At 46.7% G+C, this 26,987-nt stretch overlaps 1 protein-coding gene across 1 annotated transcript in view; it reads right to left on the bottom strand.

The window, feature by feature from the left end:
* Positions 1-26,987, bottom strand: part of ATIC (5-aminoimidazole-4-carboxamide ribonucleotide formyltransferase/IMP cyclohydrolase) — a 181,012-nt gene that overhangs the window by 11,023 nt on the left and 143,002 nt on the right. Inside the window, exon 15 of the mRNA XM_069225634.1 lies at positions 23,518-23,673. Coding sequence (XP_069081735.1) covers positions 23,518-23,673 — 156 coding nt within the window. The remainder of the gene's footprint in view (positions 1-23,517; positions 23,674-26,987) is intronic.

Below are 26,987 nucleotides of genomic sequence, written 5' to 3'. Positions count from 1 at the left end.
AAGAATTGAACCAGGTGATCTAGTTAAGGATGGGTGTATCAAGAGAATGTGGGAAGATTTAGAGGCCCATTTGAAGTAAAAGAGGTTCATAGGTGGCATGTTGTGTTAAAAAATGGTGAATGTTGGAACATGAGGAGAGTTGCCAAATATGGAAAGGAAAGTAGGGACCGGAGCTTATTTGACGAGAATGTTTGTAATGGATATATGATGATGGGGAATGAAGAACTGTGGGGGAGCAAAGAAACGGTGGAAGATAATCTAAGCAATAAGCATGTGAGTGACCTGAATTCATAAAGTAGTAACCACAAAAGGGACACATGCTGCAAATTATGGTCTGATAGTTTACAGTATTCCTAGAAGAAATACTAGATTGAGAAAAGGTCCAAAATATTTATCAGATTATGTGGACTAAGTTTTGTGTTACACATAAATTACGTTGTTTACATTTTTGTTATTTTATTGTTTTTAAACATTTTTTTGTTATTTAAAACAACTGTTTTCGTTGCATGTTTGCTTGATCTGTTTTTGCAAACAGAAAGGATGCGTCGGGAACAAATATCCCAAGGCTCCTTTGTTATTTGGAATCTCATAACGTGGGGTTCTATTACCATGGTGATAGTTGAAACGTATGTTCCCGGTCAGTGACAGCTGCGGGTGGCTGGTGAAGGGAGCATTACGTTGAGCTGAGCGATAACTCAAAGCCTTATAAAGCTCACTGAGGTCGGCGTCGTTACTACAGTTTCCCACCCAGCAAGAGGATGGTGGACAAAAATGGATCAGGTTTCTGGTTTAATCTAATGCACCATCTGTTATCAGTCCGCCAGGGATGGACCCATGATGAATAGATTTACCCTTGTATAAACAAAGTGCACAGTATCTTGAGGAGCATTCCTTGTTTTTATATGCCCTTTTTAGGTTGAGCACAGCAACGTCCAAGCACTGCTTTTCCGACGGGATGGTATCTATTTGGGCTTTTAATCACTCCCACCTCACGCCCATCAATTTCACTAGTTCGTGGGCTTGCCTTTCAAAAATCCTTTGATGACATTGGTAAATGCTTTACGTTTGTCCCTCCTTGGGGCGGTTTTGTTACCGTCTTGGGGGACAGACCCTGTTAAATAGATAATTGCCTTTTTTGCCGATATGTCAGACTGCGAGAGAGCGTTTTTCCTTTTGTGTCTTTCGCGCTCATGATCAAGGTGGCTGTAGCGCTTTGAATTGGCTCGTGTTTACATGTCTTTCATGCACACTGTACAGCCAGGCGACCTAGCACAATTGCTCACAGCAGAGTGCACCCCTCTTACATAGTTTGTCACACCAGTGGTGAACAGCAAGGGAAAACAAAACAGTAGGACTCTCCCTCTTTTTCAGTTTATGTAACTGTATGTATTTTGTTTTACTGCATTGTCGAATTTCACATAATTGTATGCCCGAAGACTGCCCTCGTATTGGCACAGGAGCTACCAGAGACAGAAAACAGGCAGCAGCAGTGGGTAAAAACTCGTGTTGCTTGTAGTGCTGCTGATGTGGGAAAGCGCGGGCTGGCAAAATCTGTATGGATGCCCCCTTTCATGTGCCTGTGGGTGCCGTGCATCAGCTGAGCACCATTGTTGCTGGATAGCAACATGCCAGTCATGCTTTGATGGTGTCTGCCGAGTGAGGAGTTGTATTGTGCTGGTCTGTGTTGAGTCACACACAGACAGGATCAGTGGCGTAGGAGGCGCTTCATTTTTTTTTTGGGGGGGGGGGGGGGGGGAACTGGTGGGACACGTACAGCATATATTAAGTAAATCAGTTAACAAATATCACGAAAAAGCAGGATAAACTTTAAATTATAAATATAAAAATACACCCTTGTTTCTCAGGGTCTCGAATTTATACGAATCTATCACTGAATTGAAATATCCCCATCCCCGACCACGTTGCCATTGTTCCCCATTTATGCAGCCTTCACGGCCATTAAATGTGAAGCAAATTATTTATATTAGTCACATATAAGTTAGTTTTTTTGTAGAACACAGGCCCTGTACTGACATGTTTTCTTAAACATGTATACATACAGAGTGAAGAAAAAGGATAAGTCACGGATCACATACTTTGGCCAAGTGCAGAAACCAAAATTTGAGAGTAGGATTACAAATTATGCATTTCAGATACTGCAGGGTTACAGCCTTCTCTCTTCTGAGAAAAAGATCAATGCCTCAATAGATATTATTCAGTTAGTGTTATTATATGGAGTTCGCACTTCGATTCCTGTGCGTAGTCATTAGATTTAAAGGTGTGCTTTTCTTGGTAGAATGCTCCCATACTGACTATAGGCCAGAACCAGTGACAGAAGTGAAATCATGCTGCACTTCTCAAGTGTCTCTTCGAAGAGCGGTAACCTGAGAAGCAACCGCTGGTGACTGAGGTTTTGAGCTTCTAAAATCCAGTTTTTAGTTCGAGCCCGCAGGTGCTTTCGGCGGTTTGGTCTTAGACACACCCTGTTACAGGGATAATTGCACAATTTCTGATATACTTCAACATGGGTAAATTACTTTATTTTGTCTGTGCTCCGTGGCTGCCATGGCGCTCACAGTGCTCAGAGCGCAAAGTCAATCAACAGTATCCTTTTTATATTATATGCATGCTGATCTGCTAGTACACGCTATTTGCAACGGGCATATTACCCTCGGTGATACTTTATGACTCCAAGCTTCAAGTACATTTTCTCTCCAGGAAGAACATAAATCACCAGTTATTTTGACATTTTTACTTTACATGCACTTTGTAATTTGCAGAGTGTACATTACTTGCAGCCGGCACATTACCCGCTACGCTACCTTACGGGGAGTTCAAGCTTCCACTAGACAAAAAATACGTTCTCTCTCCAAAAAGCACATTAACACACTGCGCTACAATAGGAGCCCAAGCTTCCATTACACAAAAGTTCTCTCAAGAAACATTAATCGTCAGTTATTTTGAGATTTTTACATTACATGTACTCTGATCTGCTTAGTACATGTTCTTTGCAGCACACATTCATACTTGTAGTTTTATTTTTATAATGTGATGCAAGCGGGAAACCAGCCCGTGGAGTAGTATTTGTAGAGTTGTCCAGCTCCCTAGTCCGATGCGTTATTCGCTCATTTAGTTTGTTTCTACTTTGCATTTTGGGACTTCTAGTTTTATTTTTATTACCGGATACAATCTACGAATACAAAGCAGAAACCAGATTAGATGAACTACATACGTTTGAGTCTGTGAAACTTGAGCGGTTTGTGCGTGTATTTTAAAAAATAACCCCAGGAAGAGCTTACAGTTGATTATGCCTTACAATGGTCTATATTTTATAATTAATATTTTAGTTCAAGACTGACTGAAGATCATTAATATCATGTGAGGTAGCTCTGCTCAAGTGTGTGAAAAATCATGGGCGTTTTGTTAGACTCCCCAACCTGCAATAAAGGGAGAGTGATCCAATAAGCATGCATTCTTGGAGTACAATTAGTTATTCATTGCCCTGTGGGCAATGTTGCCTGAACCAAATGGCAAGTAAATATGTTTTGCACCTGGGTGTAGTTTGTGTTTTAAGGGACTTGTTTTATCCAGTAGGCCTGCTAGTCCTTTAATTATATGCATGGCCAAAGAAATTATGTGGCAGAAAGGACCAAAATATGCAGCAGGGCTGACCAATTAATGTGGTAAAAAGTCCAGTTATGCATTTGCAATGCCAATAGCTCCAACTCAAGTAAATGCAAGACCTATTGCATTGCAAATGCTTGTTTATTCTCGTATGCGTAGAAGGGATTTAAAGCCAAAATCGAGTGATTAGAATTTAAGACAAGTCATTCCTGCTCTGTTGTTCACGGATGTTGCAGAATGCCATAACATATCATGTGGCTAGATTTGTAAGTAGCAAAGTCAGAATAAGGAACTCTATTTTAGACTGATTTACTCAGTCACACTGCTATCCATGTGCCTTGCTGTGCATGCTGCCCGGGATAATTTCTTTATGGCCTATTGTGATTTATTCTTAAATAAATTATGTTTTACCAATTATACATTGTTTTTTTTCATTTATGGTTACATGTTTTAAGTCTAATATAGATTTTTCTAGGTTGCTGATCCAATTAAACACTAGACCCTCCCAGAGGCCCTCAGCTTGAGACCACTGTGCTGGCTGAAACTCTCGAAGTGGACGCATGCGTAAGCGGGCAATGAGGGGGTGGGGGTGTAATTAGGAGAAGATGGATGATATAAAGGAGGCACAATAGTGTTCTAACTGTTAGCTGGCGATCTGATGGAAAAAGAGGTAGCAGAAGCTGGAAAGCTTGGACTCGCGCATGACTGATAAGCCTTTCCAGTGATTGAATTTAGAATGGCATTGAGTAAGGGCTGTATCTGAAGGGGTAGGAGGAGGGACTTGCCCACGTTTACAGTAAACCAGAGATTGTGTAGAAGATCAAGGGTGTGAGAGTCAAGTACTGCTGTCTGCTTGCACTCTTGATCAGCCAGTTGTCAAGGTACGGGAAAAACATGGATGCCACTCCCAAGATAAGCAGCCACCACTGCAAGACATTTGGTAAAGACTCTGGGATCTGTAGTTACCCGAGGGATAGAGCCTTGAACTGAAAAAGCGCTGAGCACTTACCATGAACTTGAGGTATCTGCAGTGCGGCAGGTGGATTGGGATGTGAAAATGGGAGTTCCTCATGCCGAGGGCAGTCATGAAGTCACCTTGTTGCAGCAAAGGAATGAAGCCGTAGAGCGGGACCATGTGGCAGTGCTCCGACAGGATGTACTCATTTAAGGGCCTGAAGGATCAATCTTTCTTGGGGATTAGAAAGTGCAGGGAAAACACCCATTTGCCACAGTGTGGAACAAGCTCCATAACCCATTTGAGTAACAGCATGTACATTTAATCCAGGAAGAGTCGCTAGTATGCTGTGGAGTGTTTCCGGGAAAGGAGGTAGTGGCTTTGGAGGGAGGGGGAGGCAGTGAGTTCCAGGCAGTAGCCCTAATCTACAATGGACAGAACCCACTGGGCTGAGGTGATGTTTTGCCATTTTACGAGGAACTGCAGCAAGCTCACCACAGGTGTCATGTCGTCGGGGCAGGACAGGATGTAACTGCGCGGAAGGAACGGCTCACTTTGCCGCACCACCTCTGCCCCTGCCCTTCTAATTAGTTCCCTCAATAGGCATCTCTGGAACAGTCCTGGGAGGTTTGCTGCTGATGCTGCTGTCGCCTCTGGTAAGAGATAGAAGCTTCCATAGCAGCGCAAAGGCAACGTCCACAGAACTGAACGACGAAAAGAGCCACAAGGGGATGGGGATTGAAAAGCCCCCAGTGCTGTGGCAATGTCGTTATTGATTTTCTCCAGCATCTGGTCAACCGGAGGCCCAAAAAATGTTCCCCATTAAAGAACAAGCTGAACAGATGCTGCTAGACTTCTGGCTCAAAGTCAGAAACACAGAACCAGGCATATCAGTAGATGAGAACGCCAGAGTTAATACCCCTTGTGGCAGTGTCCGCTACGTCCAGCGCACACCTAACGGTCATGGTGGAGCCGATATGGCCCTCTGCTATGAGCCCTTTGCCTGTATCGACCCAGGAGGTGCTGATCAAGTCTCCCATTTAGTCCCACTGTACACCATCATATCTAGAGAGCAAGCTGCCCGAGCTGGCCATGCACCAATAGCTGGCAGAAAGTCACCACCCGTTTGTCCACTGCATCTCTCTCTATTTTCTTTGTCAGGAGGTGGGCGTCCCCAGTCCAGGACCCTATGTATTTGCACACGGCACACAACCAGAGAATCTGGTGGGAGGTGTCCTCTGATGTAAGGCAGGCCCGAAAGGGGAGGCCTTATATTTCATTAACCCTGGGCAGAACTACTCGGCCCTTAACAGGTGTTTAAAGCCATTGTAGGAAGTTGGCTCTGTATGTGCTATTTCAAAGTAAGGAATAGCATGCACAGAGTCCAAGGGTTCCCCTTAGAGGTAAAATAGTGGTAAAAATAGATAATACTAATGCTCTATTTTGTGGTAGTGTGGTCGAGCAATAGGCTTATCCAAGGAGTAGTGTTAAGCATTTGTTGTACATACACATAGACAATAAATGAGGTACACACACTCAGAGACAAATCCAGCCAATAGGTTTTTGTATAGAAAAATATCTTTTCTTAGTTTATTTTAAGAACCACAGGTTCAAATTCTACATGTAATATCTCATTCGAAAGGTATTGCAGGTAAGTACTTTAGAGACTTTAAATCATAAAAATTGCATGTATACTTTTCAAGTTATTGACAAATAGCTGTTTTAAAAGTGGACACTTAGTGCAATTTTCACAGTTCCTAGGGGAGGTAAGTATTTGTTAGGTTAACCAGGTAAGTAGGACACTTACAGGGCTTAGTTCTTGGTCCAAAGTAGCCCACCGTTGGGGGTTCAGAGCAACCCCAAAGTCACCACACCAGCAGCTCAGGGCCGGTCAGGTGCCGAGTTCAAAGTGGTGCCCAAAACACATAGGCTTCAATGGAGAAGGGGGTGCCCCGGTTCCAGTCTGCCAGCAGGTAAGTACCCGCGTCTTCGGAGGGCAGACCAGGGGGGTTTTGTAGGGCACCGGGGGGGGACACAAGCCCACACAGAAATTTCACCCTCAGCAGCGCGGGGGCGGCCGGGTGCAGTGTAGAAACAAGCGTCGGGTTTGTAATGTTAGTCTATGAGAGATCTCGGGATCTCTTCAGCGCTGCAGGCAGGCAAGGGGGGGGTTCCTCGGGGAAACCTCCACTTGGGCAAGGGAGAGGGACTCCTGGGGGTCACTTCTCCAGCGAAAGTCCGGTCCTTCAGGTCCTGGGGGCTGCGGGTGCAGGGTCTCTCCCCGGCGTCGGGACTTAGGATTCAAGGAGTCGCGGTCAGGGGAAGCCTCGGGATTCCCTCTGCAGGCGGCGCTGTGGGGGCTCAGGGGGGACAGGTTTTGGTACTCACAGTCGGAGAGTAGTCCGGGGGTCCTCCCTGAGGTGTTGGTTCTCCACCAGCCGAGTCGGGGTCGCCGGGTGCAGTGTTGCAAGTCTCACGCTTCTTGCGGGGAGCTTGCAGGGTTCTTTCAAGGCTGCTGGAAACAAAGTTGCAGCCTTTCTTGGAGCAGGTCCGCTGTCCTCGGGAGTTTCTTGTCTTTTCGAAGCAGGGGCAGTCCTCAGAGGATGTCGAGGTCGCTGGTCCCTTTGGAAGGCGTCGCTGGAGCAGGATCTTTGGAAGGCAGGAGACAGGCCGGTGAGTTTCTGGAGCCAAGGCAGTAGTCGTCTTCTGGTCTTCCTCTGCAGGGGTTTTCAGCTAGGCAGTCCTTCTTGTAGTTGCAGGAATCTAATTTTCTAGGGTTCAGGGTAGCCCTTAAATACTAAATTTAAGGGCGTGTTTAGGTCTGGGGGGTTAGTAGCCAATGGCTACTAGCCCTGAGGGTGGGTACACCCTCTTTGTGCCTCCTCCCAAGGGGAGGGGGTCACAATCCTAACCCTATTGGGGGAATCCTCCATCTGCAAGATGGAGGATCTCTAAAAGTTAGTCACTTCAGCTCAGGACACCTTAGGGGCTGTCCTGACTGGCCAGTGACTCCTCCTTGTTGCTTTCTTTGTTCCCTCCAGCCTTGCCGCCAAAAGTGGGGGCCGTGGCCGGAGGGGGCGGGCAACTCCACTAAGCTGGAGTGCCCTGCTGGGCTGTGACAAAGGGGTGAGCCTTTGAGGCTCACCGCCAGGTGTTACAGCTCCTGCCTGGGGGAGGTGTTAGCATCTCCACCCAGTGCAGGCTTTGTTACTGGCCTCAGAGTGACAAAGGCACTCTCCCCATGGGGCCAGCAACATGTCTCTAGTGTGGCAGGCTGCTGGAACTAGTCAGCCTACACAGACAGTAGGTTAAGTTTCAGGGGGCACCTCTAAGGTGCCCTCTGGGGTGTATTTTGCAATAAAATGTACACTGGCATCAGTGTGCATTTATTGTGCTGAGAAGTTTGATACCAAACTTCCCAGTTTTCAGTGTAGCCATTATGGTGCTGTGGAGTTCGTGTTTGACAAACTCCCAGACCATATACTCTTATGGCTACCCTGCACTTACAATGTCTAAGGTTTTGTTTAGACACTGTAGGGGTACCATGCTCATGCACTGGTACCCTCACCTATGGTATAGTGCACCCTGCCTTAGGGCTGTAAGGCCTGCTAGAGGGGTGACTGACCTATACTTGCATAGGCAGTGAGAGGCTGGCATGGCACCCTGAGGGGAGTGCCATGTCGTCTTACTCGTTTTGTTCTCACTAGCACACACAAGCTGGCAAGCAGTGTGTCTGTGCTGAGTGAGAGGTCTCCAGGGTGGCATAAGACATGCTGCAGCCCTTAGAGACCTTCCTTGGCATCAGGGCCCTTGGTACTAGAAGTACCAGTTACAAGGGACTTATCTGGATGCCAGGGTCTGCCAATTGTGGATACAAAAGTACAGGTTAGGGAAAGAACACTGGTGCTGGGGCCTGGTTAGCAGGCCTCAGCACACTTTCAATTGTAAACATAGCATCAGCAAAGGCAAAAAAGTCAGGGGGCAACCATGCCAAGGAGGCATTTCCTTACACAACCCCCCGCCCCCCAAACGAAAGAGGATGAGACTAACCTTTCCCAAGAGAGTCTTCATTTTCTAAGTGGAAGAACCTGGAAAGGCCATCTGCATTGGCATGGGCAGTCCCAGGTCTGTGTTCCACTATAAAGTCCATTCCCTGTAGGGAGATGGACCACCTCAACAGTTTAGGATTTTCACCTTTCATTTGCATCAGCCATTTGAGAGGTCTGTGGTCAGTTTGAACTAGGAAGTGAGTCCCAAAGAGGTATGGTCTCAGCTTCTTCAGGGACCAAACCACAGCAAAGGCCTCCCTCTCAATGGCACTCCAACGCTGCTCCCTGGGGAGTAACCTCCTGCTAATGAAAGCAACAGGCTGGTCAAGGCCATCATCATTTGTTTGGGACAAAACTGCCCCTATCCCATGTTCAGAGGCATCAGTCTGCACAATGAACTGCTTAGAATAATCTGGAGCTTTTAGAACTGGTGCTGAGCACATTGCTTGCTTCAGGGTGTCAAAGGCCTGTTGGCATTCCACAGTCCAGTTCACTTTCTTGGGCATTTTCTTGGAGGTGAGTTCAGTGAGGGCTGTCACAATGGATCCATATCCCTTCACAAACCTCCTGTAATACCCAGTCAAGCCAAGGAATGCCCTGACTTGAGTCTGGGTTTTTGGAGCTACCCAGTCCAGAATAGTCTGGATCTTGGGTTGGAGTGGCTGAACTTGGCCTCCACCTACAAGGTGGCCCAAGTAAACCACAGTTCCCTGCCCTATCTGGCATTTGGATGCCTTGATAGAGAGGCCTGCAGATTGCAGAGCCTTCAAAACCTTCTTCAGGTGGACCAGGTGATCCTGCCAGGTGGAACTAAAGACAGCAATATCATCAAGATAAGCTGTGCTAAAGGACTCCAAGCCAGCAAGGACTTGATTCACCAACCTTTGGAAGGTGGCAGGGGCATTCTTTAAACCAAAGGGCATAACAGTAAACTGATAATGCCCATCAGGTGTGGAGAATGCTGTTTTCTCTTTTGCTCCAGGTGCCATTTTTATTTGCCAGTACCCTGCTGTCAAGTCAAAGGTACTTAAGAATTTGGCAGCACCTAATTTATCTATGAGCTCATCAGCTCTAGGAATTGGATGAGCATCTGTCTTGGTGACAGAATTGAGCCCTCTGTAGTCCACACAAAAGCTCATCTCTTTCTTTCCATCTTTGGTGTGAGGTTTGGGGACTAAAACCACTGGGCTAGCCCAGGGGCTGTCAGAGCGCTCAATTACTCCCAATTCCAGCATCTTGTGGACTTCCACCTTGATGCTTTCCTTAACATGGTCAGACTGTCTAAAGATTTTGTTTTTGACAGGCATGCTGTCTCCTGTGTCCACATCATGGGTACACAGGTGTGTCTGACCAGGGGTTAAGGAGAAGAGTTCAGGAAACTGTTGTAGGACTCTCCTACAATCAGCTTGCTGTTGGCCAGAGAGGGTGTCTGAGTAGATCACTCCATCTACTGTGCCATCTTTTGGGTCTGATGACAGAAGATCAGGGAGAGGTTCACTCTCTGCCTCCTGATCCTCATCTGTTACCATCAACAGATTCACATCGGCCCTGTCATGGAAGAGCTTAAGGCGGTTCACATGGATCACCCTCTTGGGGCTCCTGCTTGTGCCCAGGTCCACCAGGTAGGTGACCTGACTCTTCCTTTCTAGCACTGGGTAAGGGCCACTCCATTTGTCCTGGAGTGCCCTGGGAGCCACAGGCTCCAGAACCCAGACTTTCTGCCCTGGTTGGAACTCAACCAGTGCAGCCTTTTGGTCATACCAAAACTTCTGGAGCTGTTGGCTGGCCTCAAGGTTTTTGGTTGCCTTTTCCATGTACTCTGCCATTCTAGAGCGAAGGCCAAGTACATAGTCCACTATGTCCTGTTTAGGCTCATGGAGAGGTCTCTCCCAGCCTTCTTTAACAAGGGCAAGTGGTCCCCTTACAGGATGACCAAACAGAAGTTCAAAGGGTGAGAACCCTACTCCCTTCTGTGGTACCTCCCTGTAAGCGAAAAGCAGACATGGCAGGAGGACATCCCATCTCCTTTTGAGTTTTTCTGGGAGCCCCATGATCATGCCCTTTAATGTCTTGTTGAATCTCTCAACTAAGCCATTAGTTTGTGGATGGTAAGGTGTAGTGAATTTATAAGTCACTCCACACTCATTCCACATATGTTTCAGGTATGCTGACATGAAGTTGGTACCTCTGTCAGACACCACCTCCTTAGGGAAACCCACTCTGGTAAAGATACCAATGAGGGCTTTGGCTACTGCAGGGGCAGTAGTCGACCTAAGGGGAATAGCTTCAGGATACCTGGTAGCATGATCCACTACTACCAGGATATACATATTTCCTGAGGCTGTGGGAGGTTCTAGTGGACCAACTATGTCCACACCCACTCTTTCAAAGGGAACCCCCACCACTGGAAGTGGAATGAGGGGGGCCTTTGGATGCCCACCTGTCTTACCACTGGCTTGACAGGTGGGGCAGGAGAGGCAAAACTCCTTAACCATGTTGGACATATTGGGCCAGTAGAAGTGGTTGACTAGCCTCTCCCACGTCTTGGTTTGTCCCAAATATACAGCAAGGGGAATGTCATGGGCCAATGTTAGGATGAACTCTCTGAACAGCTGAGGCACTACCACTCTCCTAGTGGCACCAGGTTTGGGGTCTCTGGCCTCAGTGTACAGGAGTCCATCTTCCCAATAGACCCTATGTGTTCCATTTTTCTTGCCCTTGGACTCTTCAGCAGCTTGCTGCCTAAGGCCTTCAAGAGAGGGACAGGTTTCTTGTCCCTTACACAGCTCCTCCCTTGAGGGTCCCCCTGGGCCTAAGAGCTCAACCTGATAAGGTTCAAGCTCCAAAGGCTCAGTTCCCTCAGAGGGCAGAACTTCTTCCTGAGAAGAGAGGTTCCCTTTCTTTTGCTGTGTTGCAGTTGGTTTCCCAACTGACTTTCCTTTCCTCTTGGTAGGCTGGGCCAGTCTTCCAGACTCCAGCTCTACTTGTTCACCCTGTGCCTTGCATTGTGCTCTTGTTTTCACACACACCAGTTCAGGGATACCCAGCATTGCTGCATGGGTTTTTAGTTCTACCTCAGCCCATGCTGAGGACTCCAGGTCATTTCCAAGCAGACAGTCCACTGGGATATTTGAGGAGACCACCACCTGTTTCAGGCCATTGACCCCTCCCCATTCTAAAGTAACCATTGCCATGGGATGTGCTTTAGTCTGATTGTCAGCGTTGGTGACTGTATACGTTTTTCCAGTCAGGTATTGGCCAGGGGAAACCAGTTTCTCTGTCACCATGGTGACACTGGCACCTGTATCCCTCAGGCCCTCTATTCTAGTCCCATTAATTAAGAGTTGCTGTCTGTATTTTTGCATGTTAGGCGGCCAGACAGCTAGTGTGGCTAAATCCACCCCACCCTCAGAAACTAGAGTAGCTTCAGTGTGGACCCTGATTTGCTCTGGGCACACTGTTGATCCCACTTGGAGACTAGCCATACCAGTGTTACCTGGATGGGAGTTTGGAGTGGAACCTTTCTTGGGACAGGCCTTGTCTCCAGTTTGGTGTCCATGCTGTTTACAGCTATGACACCAGGCCTTTTTGGGATCAAAGTTTTTACCCTTGTACCCATTGTTTTGTGAAGAGGCTCTGGGCTCACCCTCCTGTGCAGGTTTTTGGGGGCCTGTAGAAGACTCTTTACTATTTTTAGTTTTGGTTGTCTCATCACCCTTCCCCTGGGGAGTCTTTGTGACCCCTTTCTTTTGGTCACCCCCTGTTGAAGTCTTGGACACCCTTGTCTTGACCCAATGGTCCGCCTTCTTTCCACAATTCTTGGGGAGAAATTGGTCCTAGGTCTACCAGATGCTGATGCAGTTTATCATAGAAACAATTACTCAATAGGTGTTCTTTCACAAATAAATTGTACAGCCCATCATAATTATTTACACCACTGCCTTGAATCCAACCATCTAGTGTTTTCACTGAGTAGTCTACAAAGTCAACCCAGGTCTGGCTCGAGGATTTTTGAGCCCCCCTGAATCTAATCCTATACTCCTCAGTGGAGAATCCAAAGCCCTCAATCAGGGTACCCTTCATGAGGTCATAAGATTCTGCATCTTGTCCAGAGAGTGTGAGGAGTCTATCCCTACACTTTCCTGTGAACATTTCCCAAAGGAGAGCACCCCAGTGAGATCTGTTCACTTTTCTGGTTACACAAGCCCTCTCAAAAGCTGTGAACCATTTGGTGATGTCATCACCATCTTCATATTTAGTTACAATCCCTTTAGGGATTTTCAACATGTCAGGAGAATCTCTGACCCTATTTATGTTGCTGCCACCATTGATGGGTCCTAGGCCCATCTCTTGTCTTTCCCTCTCTATGGCTAGGATCTGTCTTTCCAAAGCCAATCTTTTGGCCATCCTGGCTAACTGGATGTCCTCTTCACTGGAGTTATCCTCAGTGATTTCAGAGGTGTTGGTCTCTCCTATGAGGGAACCAGCATCTCTGACTATTATTTGTGGAGTCAGGGTTTGAGAGACCCTGTTCTCCCTAGATAGGGCTGGTAGGGGGGAATTTTCCTCCAAGTCACTATCCTCCTCCTCTGAGTTGCCACCCTCAGAGGGGTTGGCCTTTTCAAACTCTGCCAAAAGCTCCTGGAGCTGTATTTTGGTAGGTTTGGGGCCCATTGTTATTTTCTTTATTTTACAGAGTGACCTTAGCTCCCTCATCTTAAGATGGAGGTAAGGTGTGGTGTCGAGTTCCACCACAGTCACATCTGTGCTAGACATTTTGCTTCTAAAAGTTGGAATACTTTTTAAGAATCTACAACTGGTTCTAGAATCTAATTCAAACTTTTACAAATTTTTAAACTCTAAAAGAAATGCTAAACAGGATCTAACACAAGGCCCTAGCAGGTCTTTTAAGAATTTAGAAAACTTTTCAAATTGCAAAAATCAATTTCTAATGACAATTTTGGAATTTGTCGTGTGATCAGGTATTGGCTGAGTAGTCCAGCAAATGCAAAGTCTTGTACCCCACCGCTGATCCACCAATGTAGGAAGTTGGCTCTGTATGTGCTATTTCAAAGTAAGGAATAGCATGCACAGAGTCCAAGGGTTCCCCTTAGAGGTAAAATAGTGGTAAAAATAGATAATACTAATGCTCTATTTTGTGGTAGTGTGGTCGAGCAATAGGCTTATCCAAGGAGTAGTGTTAAGCATTTGTTGTACATACACATAGACAATAAATGAGGTACACACACTCAGAGACAAATCCAGCCAATAGGTTTTTGTATAGAAAAATATATTTTCTTAGTTTATTTTAAGAACCACAGGTTCAAATTCTACATGTAATATCTCATTCGAAAGGTATTGCAGGTAAGTACTTTAGAGACTTTAAATCATAAAAATTGCATGTATACTTTTCAAGTTATTGACAAATAGCTGTTTTAAAAGTGGACACAGTGCAATTTTCACAGTTCCTAGGGGAGGTAAGTATTTGTTAGGTTAACCAGGTAAGTAGAACACTTACAGGGCTTAGTTCTTGGTCCAAAGTAGCCCACCGTTGGGGGTTCAGAGCAACCCCAAAGTCACCACACCAGCAGCTCAGGGCCGGTCAGGTGCCGAGTTCAAAGTGGTGCCCAAAACACATAGGCTTCAATGGAGAAGGGGGTGCCCCGGTTCCAGTCTGCCAGCAGGTAAGTACCCGCGTCTTCGGAGGGCAGACCAGGGGGGTTTTGTAGGGCACCGGGGGGGACACAAGCCCACACAGAAATTTCACCCTCAGCAGCGCGGGGGCGGCCGGGTGCAGTGTAGAAACAAGCGTCGGGTTTGTAATGTTAGTCTATGAGAGATCTCGGGATCTCTTCAGCGCTGCAGGCAGGCAAGGGGGGGGTTCCTCGGGGAAACCTCCACTTGGGCAAGGGAGAGGGACTCCTGGGGGTCACTTCTCCAGCGAAAGTCCGGTCCTTCAGGTCCTGGGGGCTGCGGGTGCAGGGTCTCTCCCCGGCGTCGGGACTTAGGAATCAAGGAGTCGCGGTCAGGGGAAGCCTCGGGATTCCCTCTGCAGGCGGCGCTGTGGGGGCTCAGGGGGGACAGGTTTTGGTACTCACAGTCGGAGAGTAGTCCGGGGGTCCTCCCTGAGGTGTTGGTTCTCCACCAGCCGAGTCGGGGTCGCCGGGTGCAGTGTTGCAAGTCTCACGCTTCTTGCGGGGAGCTTGCAGGGTTCTTTCAAGGCTGCTGGAAACAAAGTTGCAGCCTTTCTTGGAGCAGGTCTGCTGTCCTCGGGAGTTTCTTGTCTTTTCGAAGCAGGGGCAGTCCTCAGAGGATGTCGAGGTCGCTGGTCCCTTTGGAAGGCGTCGCTGGAGCAGGATCTTTGGAAGGCAGGAGACAGGCCGGTGAGTTTCTGGAGCCAAGGCAGTAGTCGTCTTCTGGTCTTCCTCTGCAGGGGTTTTCAGCTAGGCAGTCCTTCTTGTAGTTGCAGGAATCTAATTTTCTAGGGTTCAGGGTAGCCCTTAAATACTAAATTTAAGGGCGTGTTTAGGTCTGGGGGGTTAGTAGCCAATGGCTACTAGCCCTGAGGGTGGGTACACCCTCTTTGTGCCTCCTCCCAAGGGGAGGGGGTCACAATCCTAACCCTATTGGGGGAATCCTCCATCTGCAAGATGGAGGATCTCTAAAAGTTAGAGTCACTTCAGCTCAGGACACCTTAGGGGCTGTCCTGACTGGCCAGTGACTCCTCCTTGTTGCTTTCTTTGTTCCCTCCAGCCTTGCCGCCAAAAGTGGGGGCCGTGGCCGGAGGGGGCGGGCAACTCCACTAAGCTGGAGTGCCCTGCTTGGCTGTGACAAAGGGGTGAGCCTTTGAGGCTCACCGCCAGGTGTTACAGCTCCTGCCTGGGGGAGGTGTTAGCATCTCCACCCAGTGCAGGCTTTGTTACTGGCCTCAGAGTGACAAAGGCACTCTCCCCATGGGGCCAGCAACATGTCTCTAGTGTGGCAGGCTGCTGGAACTAGTCAGCCTACACAGACAGTCGGTTAAGTTTCAGGGGGCACCTCTAAGGTGCCCTCTGGGGTGTATTTTGCAATAAAATGTACACTGGCATCAGTGTGCATTTATTGTGCTGAGAAGTTTGATACCAAACTTCCCAGTTTTCAGTGTAGCCATTATGGTGCTGTGGAGTTCGTGTTTGACAAACTCCCAGACCATATACTCTTATGGCTACCCTGCACTTACAATGTCTAAGGTTTTGTTTAGACACTGTAGGGGTACCATGCTCATGCACTGGTACCCTCACCTATGGTATAGTGCACCCTGCCTTAGGGCTGTAAGGCCTGCTAGAGGGGTGACTGACCTATACTTGCATAGGCAGTGAGAGGCTGGCATGGCACCCTGAGGGGAGTGCCATGTCGACTTACTCGTTTTGTTCTCACTAGCACACACAAGCTGGCAAGCAGTGTGTCCGTGCTGAGTGAGAGGTCTCCAGGGTGGCATAAGACATGCTGCAGCCCTTAGAGACCTTCCTTGGCATCAGGGCCCTTGGTACTAGAAGTACCAGTTACAAGGGACTTATCTGGATGCCAGGGTCTGCCAATTGTGGATACAAAAGTACAGGTTAGGGAAAGAACACTGGTGCTGGGGCCTGGTTAGCAGGCCTCAGCACACTTTCAATTGTAAACATAGCATCAGCAAAGGCAAAAAAGTCAGGGGGCAACCATGCCAAGGAGGCATTTCCTTACAGCCATCCTGCATGGATTTTAACAAGCCCTTAAGCTTGGATAGGTATTGTGAGTGCAGAGTGAGTGCACGCATTTCAATCCTCGTCCTTGAGGGTGTGTAAGTCCATCTTGTGATAGGTGGCAGCCCTGTGAATGACCACATGATAGAAGGTGGTATCATCTGGAGGTGGTATCTCATGGAGAATGCTTGGCTGGGTAGAGATCAGGGTCCTTGTTGCCTGGGGTGACGCCACCATAATCATCCAGTTTATCATCCTGGGGGTCATACGGGCATAAAATGGATCTAGGGGACTACACTCACCATAGGAGGAATGTGGGCACCCCTCAAGCAAGGCTGGCAGAACTGGCTTATTTGGGGGAAGGGGCAAGGGCTTTAGATGCAGGAGTGTAGCTTGGTTGGAGGATAGGAAGGAGGAGGAGGAATGGAGCATATAGAGCTTTGTCCCTGTCTCGAAGCTTCTTTAGCTGGAGAGGTAGGCGTGGCTCCAGTGCAAGCTATTCCTTGAAGGCAAACTTCCTTTTGAGAGGAATAGTGTCCTGCACCTTCGGTGGCAGTTTGACAAAAATCTTGCCCATTTGTGGGTGAATGAATAGTCTCTTCTGCCTACTGTATCTCCTCCTGAAGGCGCCGTTTCAGCATCCAAGTCACTCTGGGTGTCAAATGTTGCTTTTGTTCCAAAAAGCCCATTTGTGCCAATGCACAGGAAACAGAAGGCATCAAGGACACAGCAGACACCAAGGACCAGGTCTTATGCAGCTTTTTCAGTGCCATGACCGGATTAGGCATCAGCTCCAAAGCCTTGTGTCCGTGTTAGCCATGGTTGGGATATAGTACTGCCAATCAACATTTTTTAATATTGGTCCAGCGGGGCCGGTTGATCTTCAGCATCAGAGCCCAATGATTAACTCCGCTGAAGGTTACTGGTTGGTAGGCGGGGGCACCGGTTTGCCCTTCGGTGTGCTGCTTGAAGCCAGGAGTCAATCACAATGGTACCATAGGACCTTCTTGGACCAGAACTAGAGGCAGGCTGGCTAGGAGGTCTATTCGTGTTCCGGCTACAGACCAAACAATGATCTTGTCATGAGTATTTAGAGTGGTATCCCAGACACTACTAGAAAGGGGTCCTTTCCATTACAGCCTGCACATTCCCAAGAGGGTGACTGAGGAGAATGGACGAGGCCCGGACTGAAGTGTCTCAGCTATCCAGTGTGAGGAAACAAACAGGATCAGGAGTGAGCAGAAAAGGCTGTTGCAAACGGGATTGTTTTTAGCCAACAGGAGTGAAAGTACTAGAAGGCCCCAAAGAGTAGCAGCACGCAGTGTCGACAGCTTCCGAAAATGTTCGAAACCAACCGTAGAGAAAAATAGTCCGACAATGGAGAGGTACACATGCCATGAACACAGTTCTCCCCTGAAACGTTGGATCGTAGCCAATATCAATAAAAACGTTTGAATATTTAGGGCAAATGTGGGCACACTGCCTAAATAATACTATGCAATACGGTTATAAATCTAAAATCCAGGAGCTTCTAATGGGAGGGAGTGACCATCAAAACACCTTGTAAGAAAAGGAAATTAAGATCCCAAAAATGCAACAACTGTCCCTCGAGCACTTCAAGTCTCAAGCACCTGGATATACAATGATCTGGTCACTTTTGATCTTCAAATTGTTGTTTACTTCACTTCCAATCCAGCCAATATGTGTTACATTTTTGAATGACTATCAGGGCTATAAAAAAATCCAAATAATTTCCATCCAACTGGAGTCCTGAGACAAGTGTTATAAAATGTGTTTCCAGTGTTTACATTTTTTGCGGTTTGCACATCAGGCTCCAGTACCTCAAATCCAGGCTGCGTTTTCCAATACTGAGGCACTTTGAAGTACAGTGGTGGTGCCGGAGTACAGATAATGCAGACCTGATTGGCGGAATAGCCTGAGACATATAGTAGACAGTTAAACACAGTGAACAAGTTATATAACACTTGTCTTATGATTCAATTTCTGGATGATATATGTATCATGAATAAGGATATAATTGACTAATTTAATCATTTGGATATTTTATAGCCCTGATGAAGTCATGCCAAGACTAAATATATATTGCCTAGAGTGGAAGCAAATTTTAATATCAAGTTACTGGCGTGTATACTGGAGACTGGCAGTGCTCGAGGGACAATTGTTGATCATCGCCTATACACCCCTGTATATGCAGGGGAGGCAGGAACATCCAGAAGGAGACAATCTCAGGTCTGCCCCAATGAAGAGACAATGGGAAGGCTGGAGGTGTAACTTAGAGAAGTTAATCGAAAACCCAGTTTGAAGAGCAGGGAGACTGACCTGCAGGTGGTCCAACATAAGTTGTGGCAATCTCTCATTAACCAGTTGTAGACGTATGTATCTCTGTAAATCCTTGCCCTGCGGAGTCTTCTTTGAGAAGATTGTGTGGTGGGTGATTGGGTGGATTTGGGTGCGAGGACTGAAGGGCAGATGTTAGCCCAAAAGGAAAGATGACAAATTAATAGTTTGTAGATCCCACCAACAGATCCCTCATGTGCAACAGCAAGACTGGTACATGAAATTACACGTCCTGCAAGTGGGAAGACACCATCCAGTATTCTAGGTCCACAACCAATAGCAAATGTATTTAACTTCTTATAGAGAAAGTTACTTGAAACGCAAAGGCACAAAATAAAACTGAGGCCATAGTTTTCCATGGTAACAAGAAAATAACAGAAGTAGCCTCCCTCGATCTTGTTCTGGGACTGATTGAATAGCACCTTTGCACCACAAAGCGAGAACTTACTGCTGCTTAATGTGGGTGGGGTCGTCTGAAGGCATCAGAAAAAGGGAGGAAACAAAACCTGGAAGAGTAGATCTCCACCAAGCGTGAACCAGTGGGGGACACCAGTACTTATACCTGTCTCACCCAACAGTCCCCACCATCAAGATACAACAGCACAGCTACAGCTAGGGCTCGCTCTCAGTTGGAAAGCAATGGTGATGTTAAAAAGATTATACCTGAATAAGCAAATGCCAAATAATGATGCAATCAGAGACTAGTGAGCAGACAGAACCGAGGAGTTCTTGATCCAATGGGCCCCCACTGCAGCACACCCCTTTTCTATATTACACACCAAACAGCTGTTAATTATACCAGGAGAAGATGTTTAGGCATGGAGGGCGCAGGGAAAGAGGCCAACACACCCTCTCATTCACTTTCATAGTAAACAATGACCTACCAATCTGCATGCTTAGCATCTTAGTTTCTTCCCACCAACAGGGCATGGCAGCAAAAGCCTGCACAGTGCCAAGACAAACACGGCCACCTGCCACCCTTCAGGACCTGCTGAGCGCCAGTGCTATACCCCTCTTGGTGGCAGTTTTGCAAGTGTATAGGTAAAGGCCATCTAGACATTCTGGGGGGAAAAAAGCAGGATTGGCACCACTAGAGATGCCCCCCCCAATCCCTATTCCCCTCGCTCTAGAATCTTATCACCTTTGATGTAAATCTGGAGTAAGGCAAATGGGGACTGTAGAAAAGTCACTCTTTGGCATTGTTACTTCCACTTTTTGCCTGTTTCAATGTATTTAGACTTTTCACTGGGATCCTGCTAACCAGACCCCTAGTGATTGTGCCCTCCCCTCTAAATTTCATTGCTTTGGTACCCTATTCTACCCACACTTGGAACACTGGTGTACCCCTGTAAGTCCCTAGTATATGGTACTTCGGTACCCAGGGCATTGGTACAAATGGGCTGCAGCATGTATTATGCCACCCAGAGGAGCCCATGCAAACTGTCTGCAGGCCTGTCATTGCAGCCTGCGTGAAAAGGTGCATACACACTTTTACAGTGACCTGGCAAGTGACCAGCAGTGAGTCACCCCAATGGTAGGCCCTCCTAGCCCAGAGGGTGGGGTGCTGGTTGCCATGTGAGAGGGCACCCCTGTATGAAAAGAGGTGCCCCTACGAACTCCAGTTCCAATGCACTGGACTTCATAAGTGCAGTGAAGGAATTTTACCCCTGTACTACAGGTCGCCTGTGGACCACTTACATAATGTTAACTCTGAACCTAGGTATGTTTGGTATCAAACATGTTAAAATCATACCCCAAAACTAACGCCAGTTTTGGTGGCATGATTCCATGCACGCTGGGGGCTCCTTAGAGGAATCCCCCACACCCCTGTATTGCTCCTACCAGTCTTCCAGGGTATGCAGGCAGCCCATGCTGCTGCAGCCCCCTCAGACAGGTTTCTGCCCTCCTGCTACTTGACCAGCTCTAGCAGGGGAACGCAGAACAAAGGCTTTCCTGTGGGAGAGGGAGGCACCAACCTCTCCCTTGGAAATAGGTGTTACAAGGCTGGGAAGCGTAGCCTCCCTGCACCACTGGCTTGCTTTGGTGCCCTCCTTGCATAATCTGGTTTGCACCTGTCCAGGAGTCCCAAGTCCCTGCTCTGGCATGAAACCACACAAAGGCAAGGGGAATGACCACTACCCGGGGTGGTGCACAGAGCTTCTCCAGGTGGCCACTTGATTCTGTATAAACCAAAGAGTACACACACGGTTCCAAAAGGCGGGAAATAGTATCTACCGGTTCTGCAAATCAGGGAAACCAAAAGGTTGTAAGCACGAGCCCTCACTCACCTTTCGGTGACATGCTTCATCATAGGGCAGTGCTTCTCGTCAGGCCGGCGCTGCAATGCCTGACGGGCCCCACACGGGGGCTCTTTGCCGGAGATCTTTTTAAGCGAAATGCGTACCGGTCAAAAGTAGGAAAACGAGGATTGGAATAGAAAAGGTTAAAAATGTCTAGAGGTAAAAACTGTTCATATCTTTAATTAAATGTTAGTACCTCTGGCAAGATTAAAAACAAGGAATAGGGATATAGTAAAATAATGTCTACACTCCCCATAAAACGCAACAATGCTATCTATAGCCACCACCTCTCATACTAGAGAGTGGTGTAAATGAAGTGAGGTAAACACAGGATCCCCTGTGTTACTCTACATCACAGGTCAACATGTTTCTCGCTATGCGATTCGTCAGGACCTCAAAGACGTACCTAATCCTTCAAACACTTGGGCTGCCCATATTAGGGAAAGCAGAACCCTCCAAATACTAAATGCAGGGCCTCATCGGGGGACAAACATTGAGTTGAGAAAAATCCTCTGTGGTTTTTCTCTGGTTGTGATGCAAACTGTAAGCCTACGCTCGTTGTGGTTCCCCGGATTCTGCCATCTTGGAAACAAGATGCATCTGGTTGGTCAGGTGAGGCGACTGACATCTGTGATCTCCTCCCCCCCCCCCCCTTGATAGGAGTTCACCCTGTAGACAGACCAAGCCCAGTTAGGGCTATTTAGAGACTTCCTTGTGGATGGGTCCCCAGATTTGGCGTGGAAGACTCCACCAGGACTCCTTTGCAATGACCTCTTCTGCCCCTGGCCACCTGAACCGATGCTAGACTTCACAGGAACCAAACAAGCCTGCAACTCATGAGACTACCTTGTCTTGCAGCATTGTTTTTGACTTCATCCAGTAATTGCAACATTTCCACTGCTGTGCATTCTCTGGAGTCCGCAAGACTTCAGCTGCACCAAAGAAGCAATCTTCTTTGGAGTAAAGGAGTCACTCCCATGCTTCCGCAGGCACCTAAGGCAAGGACGTCCGGCTGCTGGGATCTGCTCTCCACAGGAACTGCGTGAACCCTCAAACACAAGTGGTGGTCCCCAGTAGTTCTCTTGGACCCCACTGCCCTCTGTTGATCTTGGGAGACAGTGAGCCCTTGCATCATCTTGCAGGACAGTACCACAATGCACAGCAACTCTTGCAGCAACCAAGGCTTGTTGACTCCTGCTTTAAAGGATCTTCAGGCTCCAAGCAGGCCTCCAGCATTCACCCTTGCAAGGACAGTCTCTCCTCTGCTGCTCCAGGTGTGCCGACTGGGCCTCCCTGCAACTTACTCTGCTTGCTGCCAGTGGGTTGCCTGTGGGGGTAGCAACTGCTTCTGCTGGCTCTTCCAGCTGCTGAGGGTCAGCTGGGACTGCCCTCCCAGGGTCCAGTCCAGGGGACTTGCTGGTCCTCCTCTTCCGTGCAAATCCTCTTCTGCCCAGATTTGCTAAAGGCTTGGTGGTCCGCCTGACCACTGACCATCTGCAACCCTGTGACTGGCGTGGGACATCAGCACAACTCCAAGGACCGCCCTGTAGCTCCTGGGGTCCACAGCTGATCATCTTGCCTAGTCAACCAGGATCAACATCCACAGAAGGGTGGGTAGTGGCTCCTGCCCCACCTCGACACTCCAGCGTGGACTGGACTCTGTCCCTTTCTCTTGCAGGTCCTCTTAAGGAATCCTCCATTGGGTTCCACTCAACTGGTCCTGCAATCTTCCTTTTCCAGGTCCCCTTGCTAGTCTTTGTAAAGACCAGATAATTTACCTCTGCTCTCCTGGTTGCTGGGGGTCACCTAGGTACTCACCTCTTGGGGTCCTGAGTTCTCCAAGTTCCCTTCAAACTATTGCACATCATTGAGTGGGGGAATCCAACTTCACATTTCACTATTTTAGCATGTGGTTTGGCCCCCCCCTATAGGGCCCTAGCTATTTTGTAATAGCTCTTGCCAAAGCTTGTTTTTCCATGCTAATTCTGGATACGTATCGTGTTTATATATAGTGTGTACTTAGCTCCAGTTGGGGGATAATAAGTAATCTACTTCAGTGCTACAGTAATAAAGTACCTTTATATTTGTAACTGTGTGGTTCCTTTCATGTTTGGTGAGTTACTGTGTGACTGCTGTGGTCTTACAAGTGCTTTATACTTTTAGATATGTATTGGCTGTTCACCACAGCTACCACTAGAGAGCCCTGGCTTCCTAGACACACTCACTAACTAACAAGGGTTGCCTGGACCTGGTACAAGGCGCAAACACCATAGGTGTCCACCACACACCAGATCAGCTTCCTACAGGGACAAACCGGTTTCACCACTTAGTCACATGTGCCACACAACCTTCTATGGGAAGCAAAACGATTGACTTTAATCCATTGTCCTAAACCCCCCATAAAATACTACTCAGCCATTTAAAAAAAAAAATAATAATAATAATTGAAAGGGCTGTGACTTCAGTCCGAACACACAAAGCCAGTATGTAAATTGGCATGGAACCCATACCTTTTTAGCTCGGTCTACATTATCTCTGAAAGGGAAGAAAGCGTCTGAGCTAAGAGCCACAGCCTGTAAAGTGCCAATCCATTCCTTCTTCTCTGTCTCAGTCAGGAGCTCTGGCACCTGCTCAAAAACTGCTTGCCATTGGACTAAATCAGCATCCTGCAAGAGAAGATTTAAATCAAAAGACGGAACAGATTCAGGACAGCCACATGACGTGCAATAAAGCCCAGAACAAAACAATAAAAACTTTCCTCAATAAAGGCTCACATGTATGAAAACATTACAATAGTGCACACATTAATGAAGTAAAGTATCATTCCTCTACAGGTTTCCACTGAGCCACTCCTGTGATCATACTCTGTCCAAATTAATCCACATTGCACAAGTTGACTCACCCTTATACCAGGCCTCAAAAAAAAATCTACTCGCCCACCTGCTATGGCAAGGCATATTTTATCAGGTTGAGCTAGTTTTAGAACCTACTCGCCCCTTCTGGCGAGTTGACAAAGTACAAGTGTTCTGTTCAGTCAAATTTTACGAGCAACGAGGACGCCTTTACATCCTGTTCTGTCTTATTTCCTCTGCGTTCATAGACGGAGGCCAAAAGTCAGTTTGTCTTACAATGAGTTTTTCCTTCTACCTGCAGAGTTCCAGGATTTTGTCCTTCCCAACACACAAAATAGCTAAGTCAACTGTACAAACATTTCAAAATATATAAAGCCCATTGTTTGTACTTCTGTGTGATGAAAAAGATATATTACAATAGGATGAAAACAAATCAGGACACTTTACTGGGTGATGTGCAAAGAATAAATGTTTTCTGAAACCAGATTTTCAGATTGTAATTACATTATATGGTTTTGTCAGTAAAGCTGCAAGTTGGTGGGAAGGTTTTTGGATATTTCTTGGACATTTTAGGTCTGTAAATGACAGTGTGCAACCACATCATGCTTTAGTAATATATTTGTTTAAACAGAATACCTAGAAACACTCCTGTCCTGGTAGCAATGTTATTAGTAAAGAGGCAAGTCATGGGTATGTGCCCTCCTATATGTGGGCTAGATTTGTTGCTTTTTTTTTTTGTTAATACACAGAACAAAGACTTAGCCTATGTAATCAAACAAAGAAGTTTTTTTTGTACAGCATAACTGTTGAGCTCACATACTTGAAGGTACAGTCATGTGTGATTAAAATGACTAAACTAAAATACTTGCCTAGTATCACAGTTTGAGACCCATTTACAGGTCAAGTACATTACAGTTCTGGTTGAGTAGATTCACGTTACAACCTGCAGGTATATTAAAATTTTTATGATTTTTCAAGGCCTGTACAAGTATGCTATGTTTCACTGCCACCACTATCCTTTTACCAACACTCTTCATGTATACATTAGAAAAATTAGCAAAGCCAACTGGCCTTGCTTTGCCAATGCTAGTTTTTATTACTAAAAGGGGACAACGAAAAATGCACTCCTACAAGACAGGATGAAGTCCTTGAATTCTGAAAAGGCTGAGCTTAGGACAAAAACAAAGCCAAAAGTTGCATCCATACTGTATGTGTCCAAATAACTTACGGGACTGTACACTGTTTACAGATATTGTGAGGTACAGAACCTTTGCAGAAGGCGGCGGCAGCACTTTACTTAGAACAGGAACAAGCTAGATTCAGAGAACCACTTGTGCTGTGACCTGTGGAAGAAGCTAGCTTGTCCTAGATGGACAAGCTGCCAGGCTACTGCAATTTCAAAACTAGGCTCGGCTGCTCAGAATGTATGCAGGATGGCTAAAGACATAACATCTGAAGCCACATCAAACACTGTAGCCCATTTGGACTGGATATTACAACGCACTGATTGGGAAGTGCTGTAATACTTTACAGGATCAAGCTGAGCAGGCAAGGGTGGGAGAAAGACAAGCGGGTGGTGGGAGTGCAACACAGTAGGATGGGGGCAGGGGTGAAGGGAAGTCAGCATAAAGGGGAAAAGTAATGAACAAGAAAACATTGTATGATGGCACTTGTATAGCATTTACTAGCCTTGTGGGAGGTTGAGGGGCTGAAGCGCTCACCCGTATGGATACCAAGCTTCACCATATGGTGTTTGCATGGATGAAAGGGTGGTGTTTTTTAGAAAAGGTGGGGAATTGTTTTCATGTTATACATGTTGACCACAGAAGTACGATCGTGTTGGTGTGTCAGGGTTAATGAAGTGTTATTTACAGGGTCATGCTGTGTTTAAGATTCCATACCTCATTAGTTTCGATGAGGAAACTGGGACATCAAAATAATGAATCTTACTTCTGGTAGCAAAACTTTTTCCAGGAAGTGTTATTTCCAGATGGGCCATCGGCACTGAGGCCTGAAAATGTGAGACACGCTTGAAAAGCTGGCTAGTTCTGTACTGCTCGTTCAAGCATGCATGGGTTTTTCCTGTGGATTTAATGGAGTTCCATATAAATAACTTGTAGGAAAAAGAAGAGAGAAAGTACTCTAGCATTCTGCAGCACACTACTGGTCAAAGCAGGAAAAGAGTGCTGGTATTTGTCAAAAGTAGACAACACTACTCCACAGGTTTGGGACCTACATGTGCTATTTGACACTGCCTGGATTAGCAACAATGGAAAGTCCAGAAGGCTCCAAAAGTAATTCAGCTGACCCTTGGGTACTCCAGTGATGCACCTCTAGTGTTATGAGAATTAGAGGATTATAGTGTGAATTTTGGTCTCTTTCACAGTTAAGAGTGTTGCTTACAAAAATATAATCTGTTGAGGAATAGCTTATTCGATAGAAGAAAAAAGTATAGTGTATTTGGTGTGAGTGTTGCTTTTGCCATGCATTGTGTAGACCCAAAATGCATATAGTAGTTTTAAGTTTTGGGGATTAGCCTACATGATTGAGTCTGAGGCCTGTCACTGCAGAGCCTGTGTGTGCAGCTTTAAACTGCCATGTCGACCTAGCAAAGTCAACCTTTTGCCAGGCCCAAACCTTCCATCACAGGCAGCCTGAACTTTTGACTGATGTCCCCAATTGGTGCTACTGTTGCTAAGCGCTATTTTACAGTTTAATAAAAAAAAGAAAAAAAAAAAAAAAAAAAAAAAAAACTCATAACAAGTTCTACTAATAGGATTATTGTTGTTTTAGTCTTGTTTTATTGATTAAAATAAGCCCTATTTTTCTAACCAGGCGCGGTATCTTTTTGTGTGGCGTTTCCACTGTTTAACTGTTTGAAGTGTTGCACAATACTTTACACGTTGCCTCGTAAATTAAGCCAAGCCACTGCAGGGTGAGCACAGGTTAATTTAGGGTGTGTGTTTGTATCTTACCCTGACTAGGATTGTAGTTCCTGCTCGATCAGGGTGAATACCTCTAAACTAGAATGAATATGGTACCTATACTGTAAGCATCGGTTTGTGGCATGCAGTGCTGTAGATTGGCATGCTCTGCATACTCCTGCCATCTAGTGCTGAGTCCGGAGT

Source organism: Pleurodeles waltl, chromosome 3_1 (genome assembly GCF_031143425.1).
Source record: "Pleurodeles waltl isolate 20211129_DDA chromosome 3_1, aPleWal1.hap1.20221129, whole genome shotgun sequence".
Classification (NCBI taxonomy): Eukaryota; Metazoa; Chordata; class Amphibia; order Caudata; family Salamandridae; genus Pleurodeles; species Pleurodeles waltl.
This window is presented reverse-complemented; position numbering and strand designations above follow the sequence as displayed.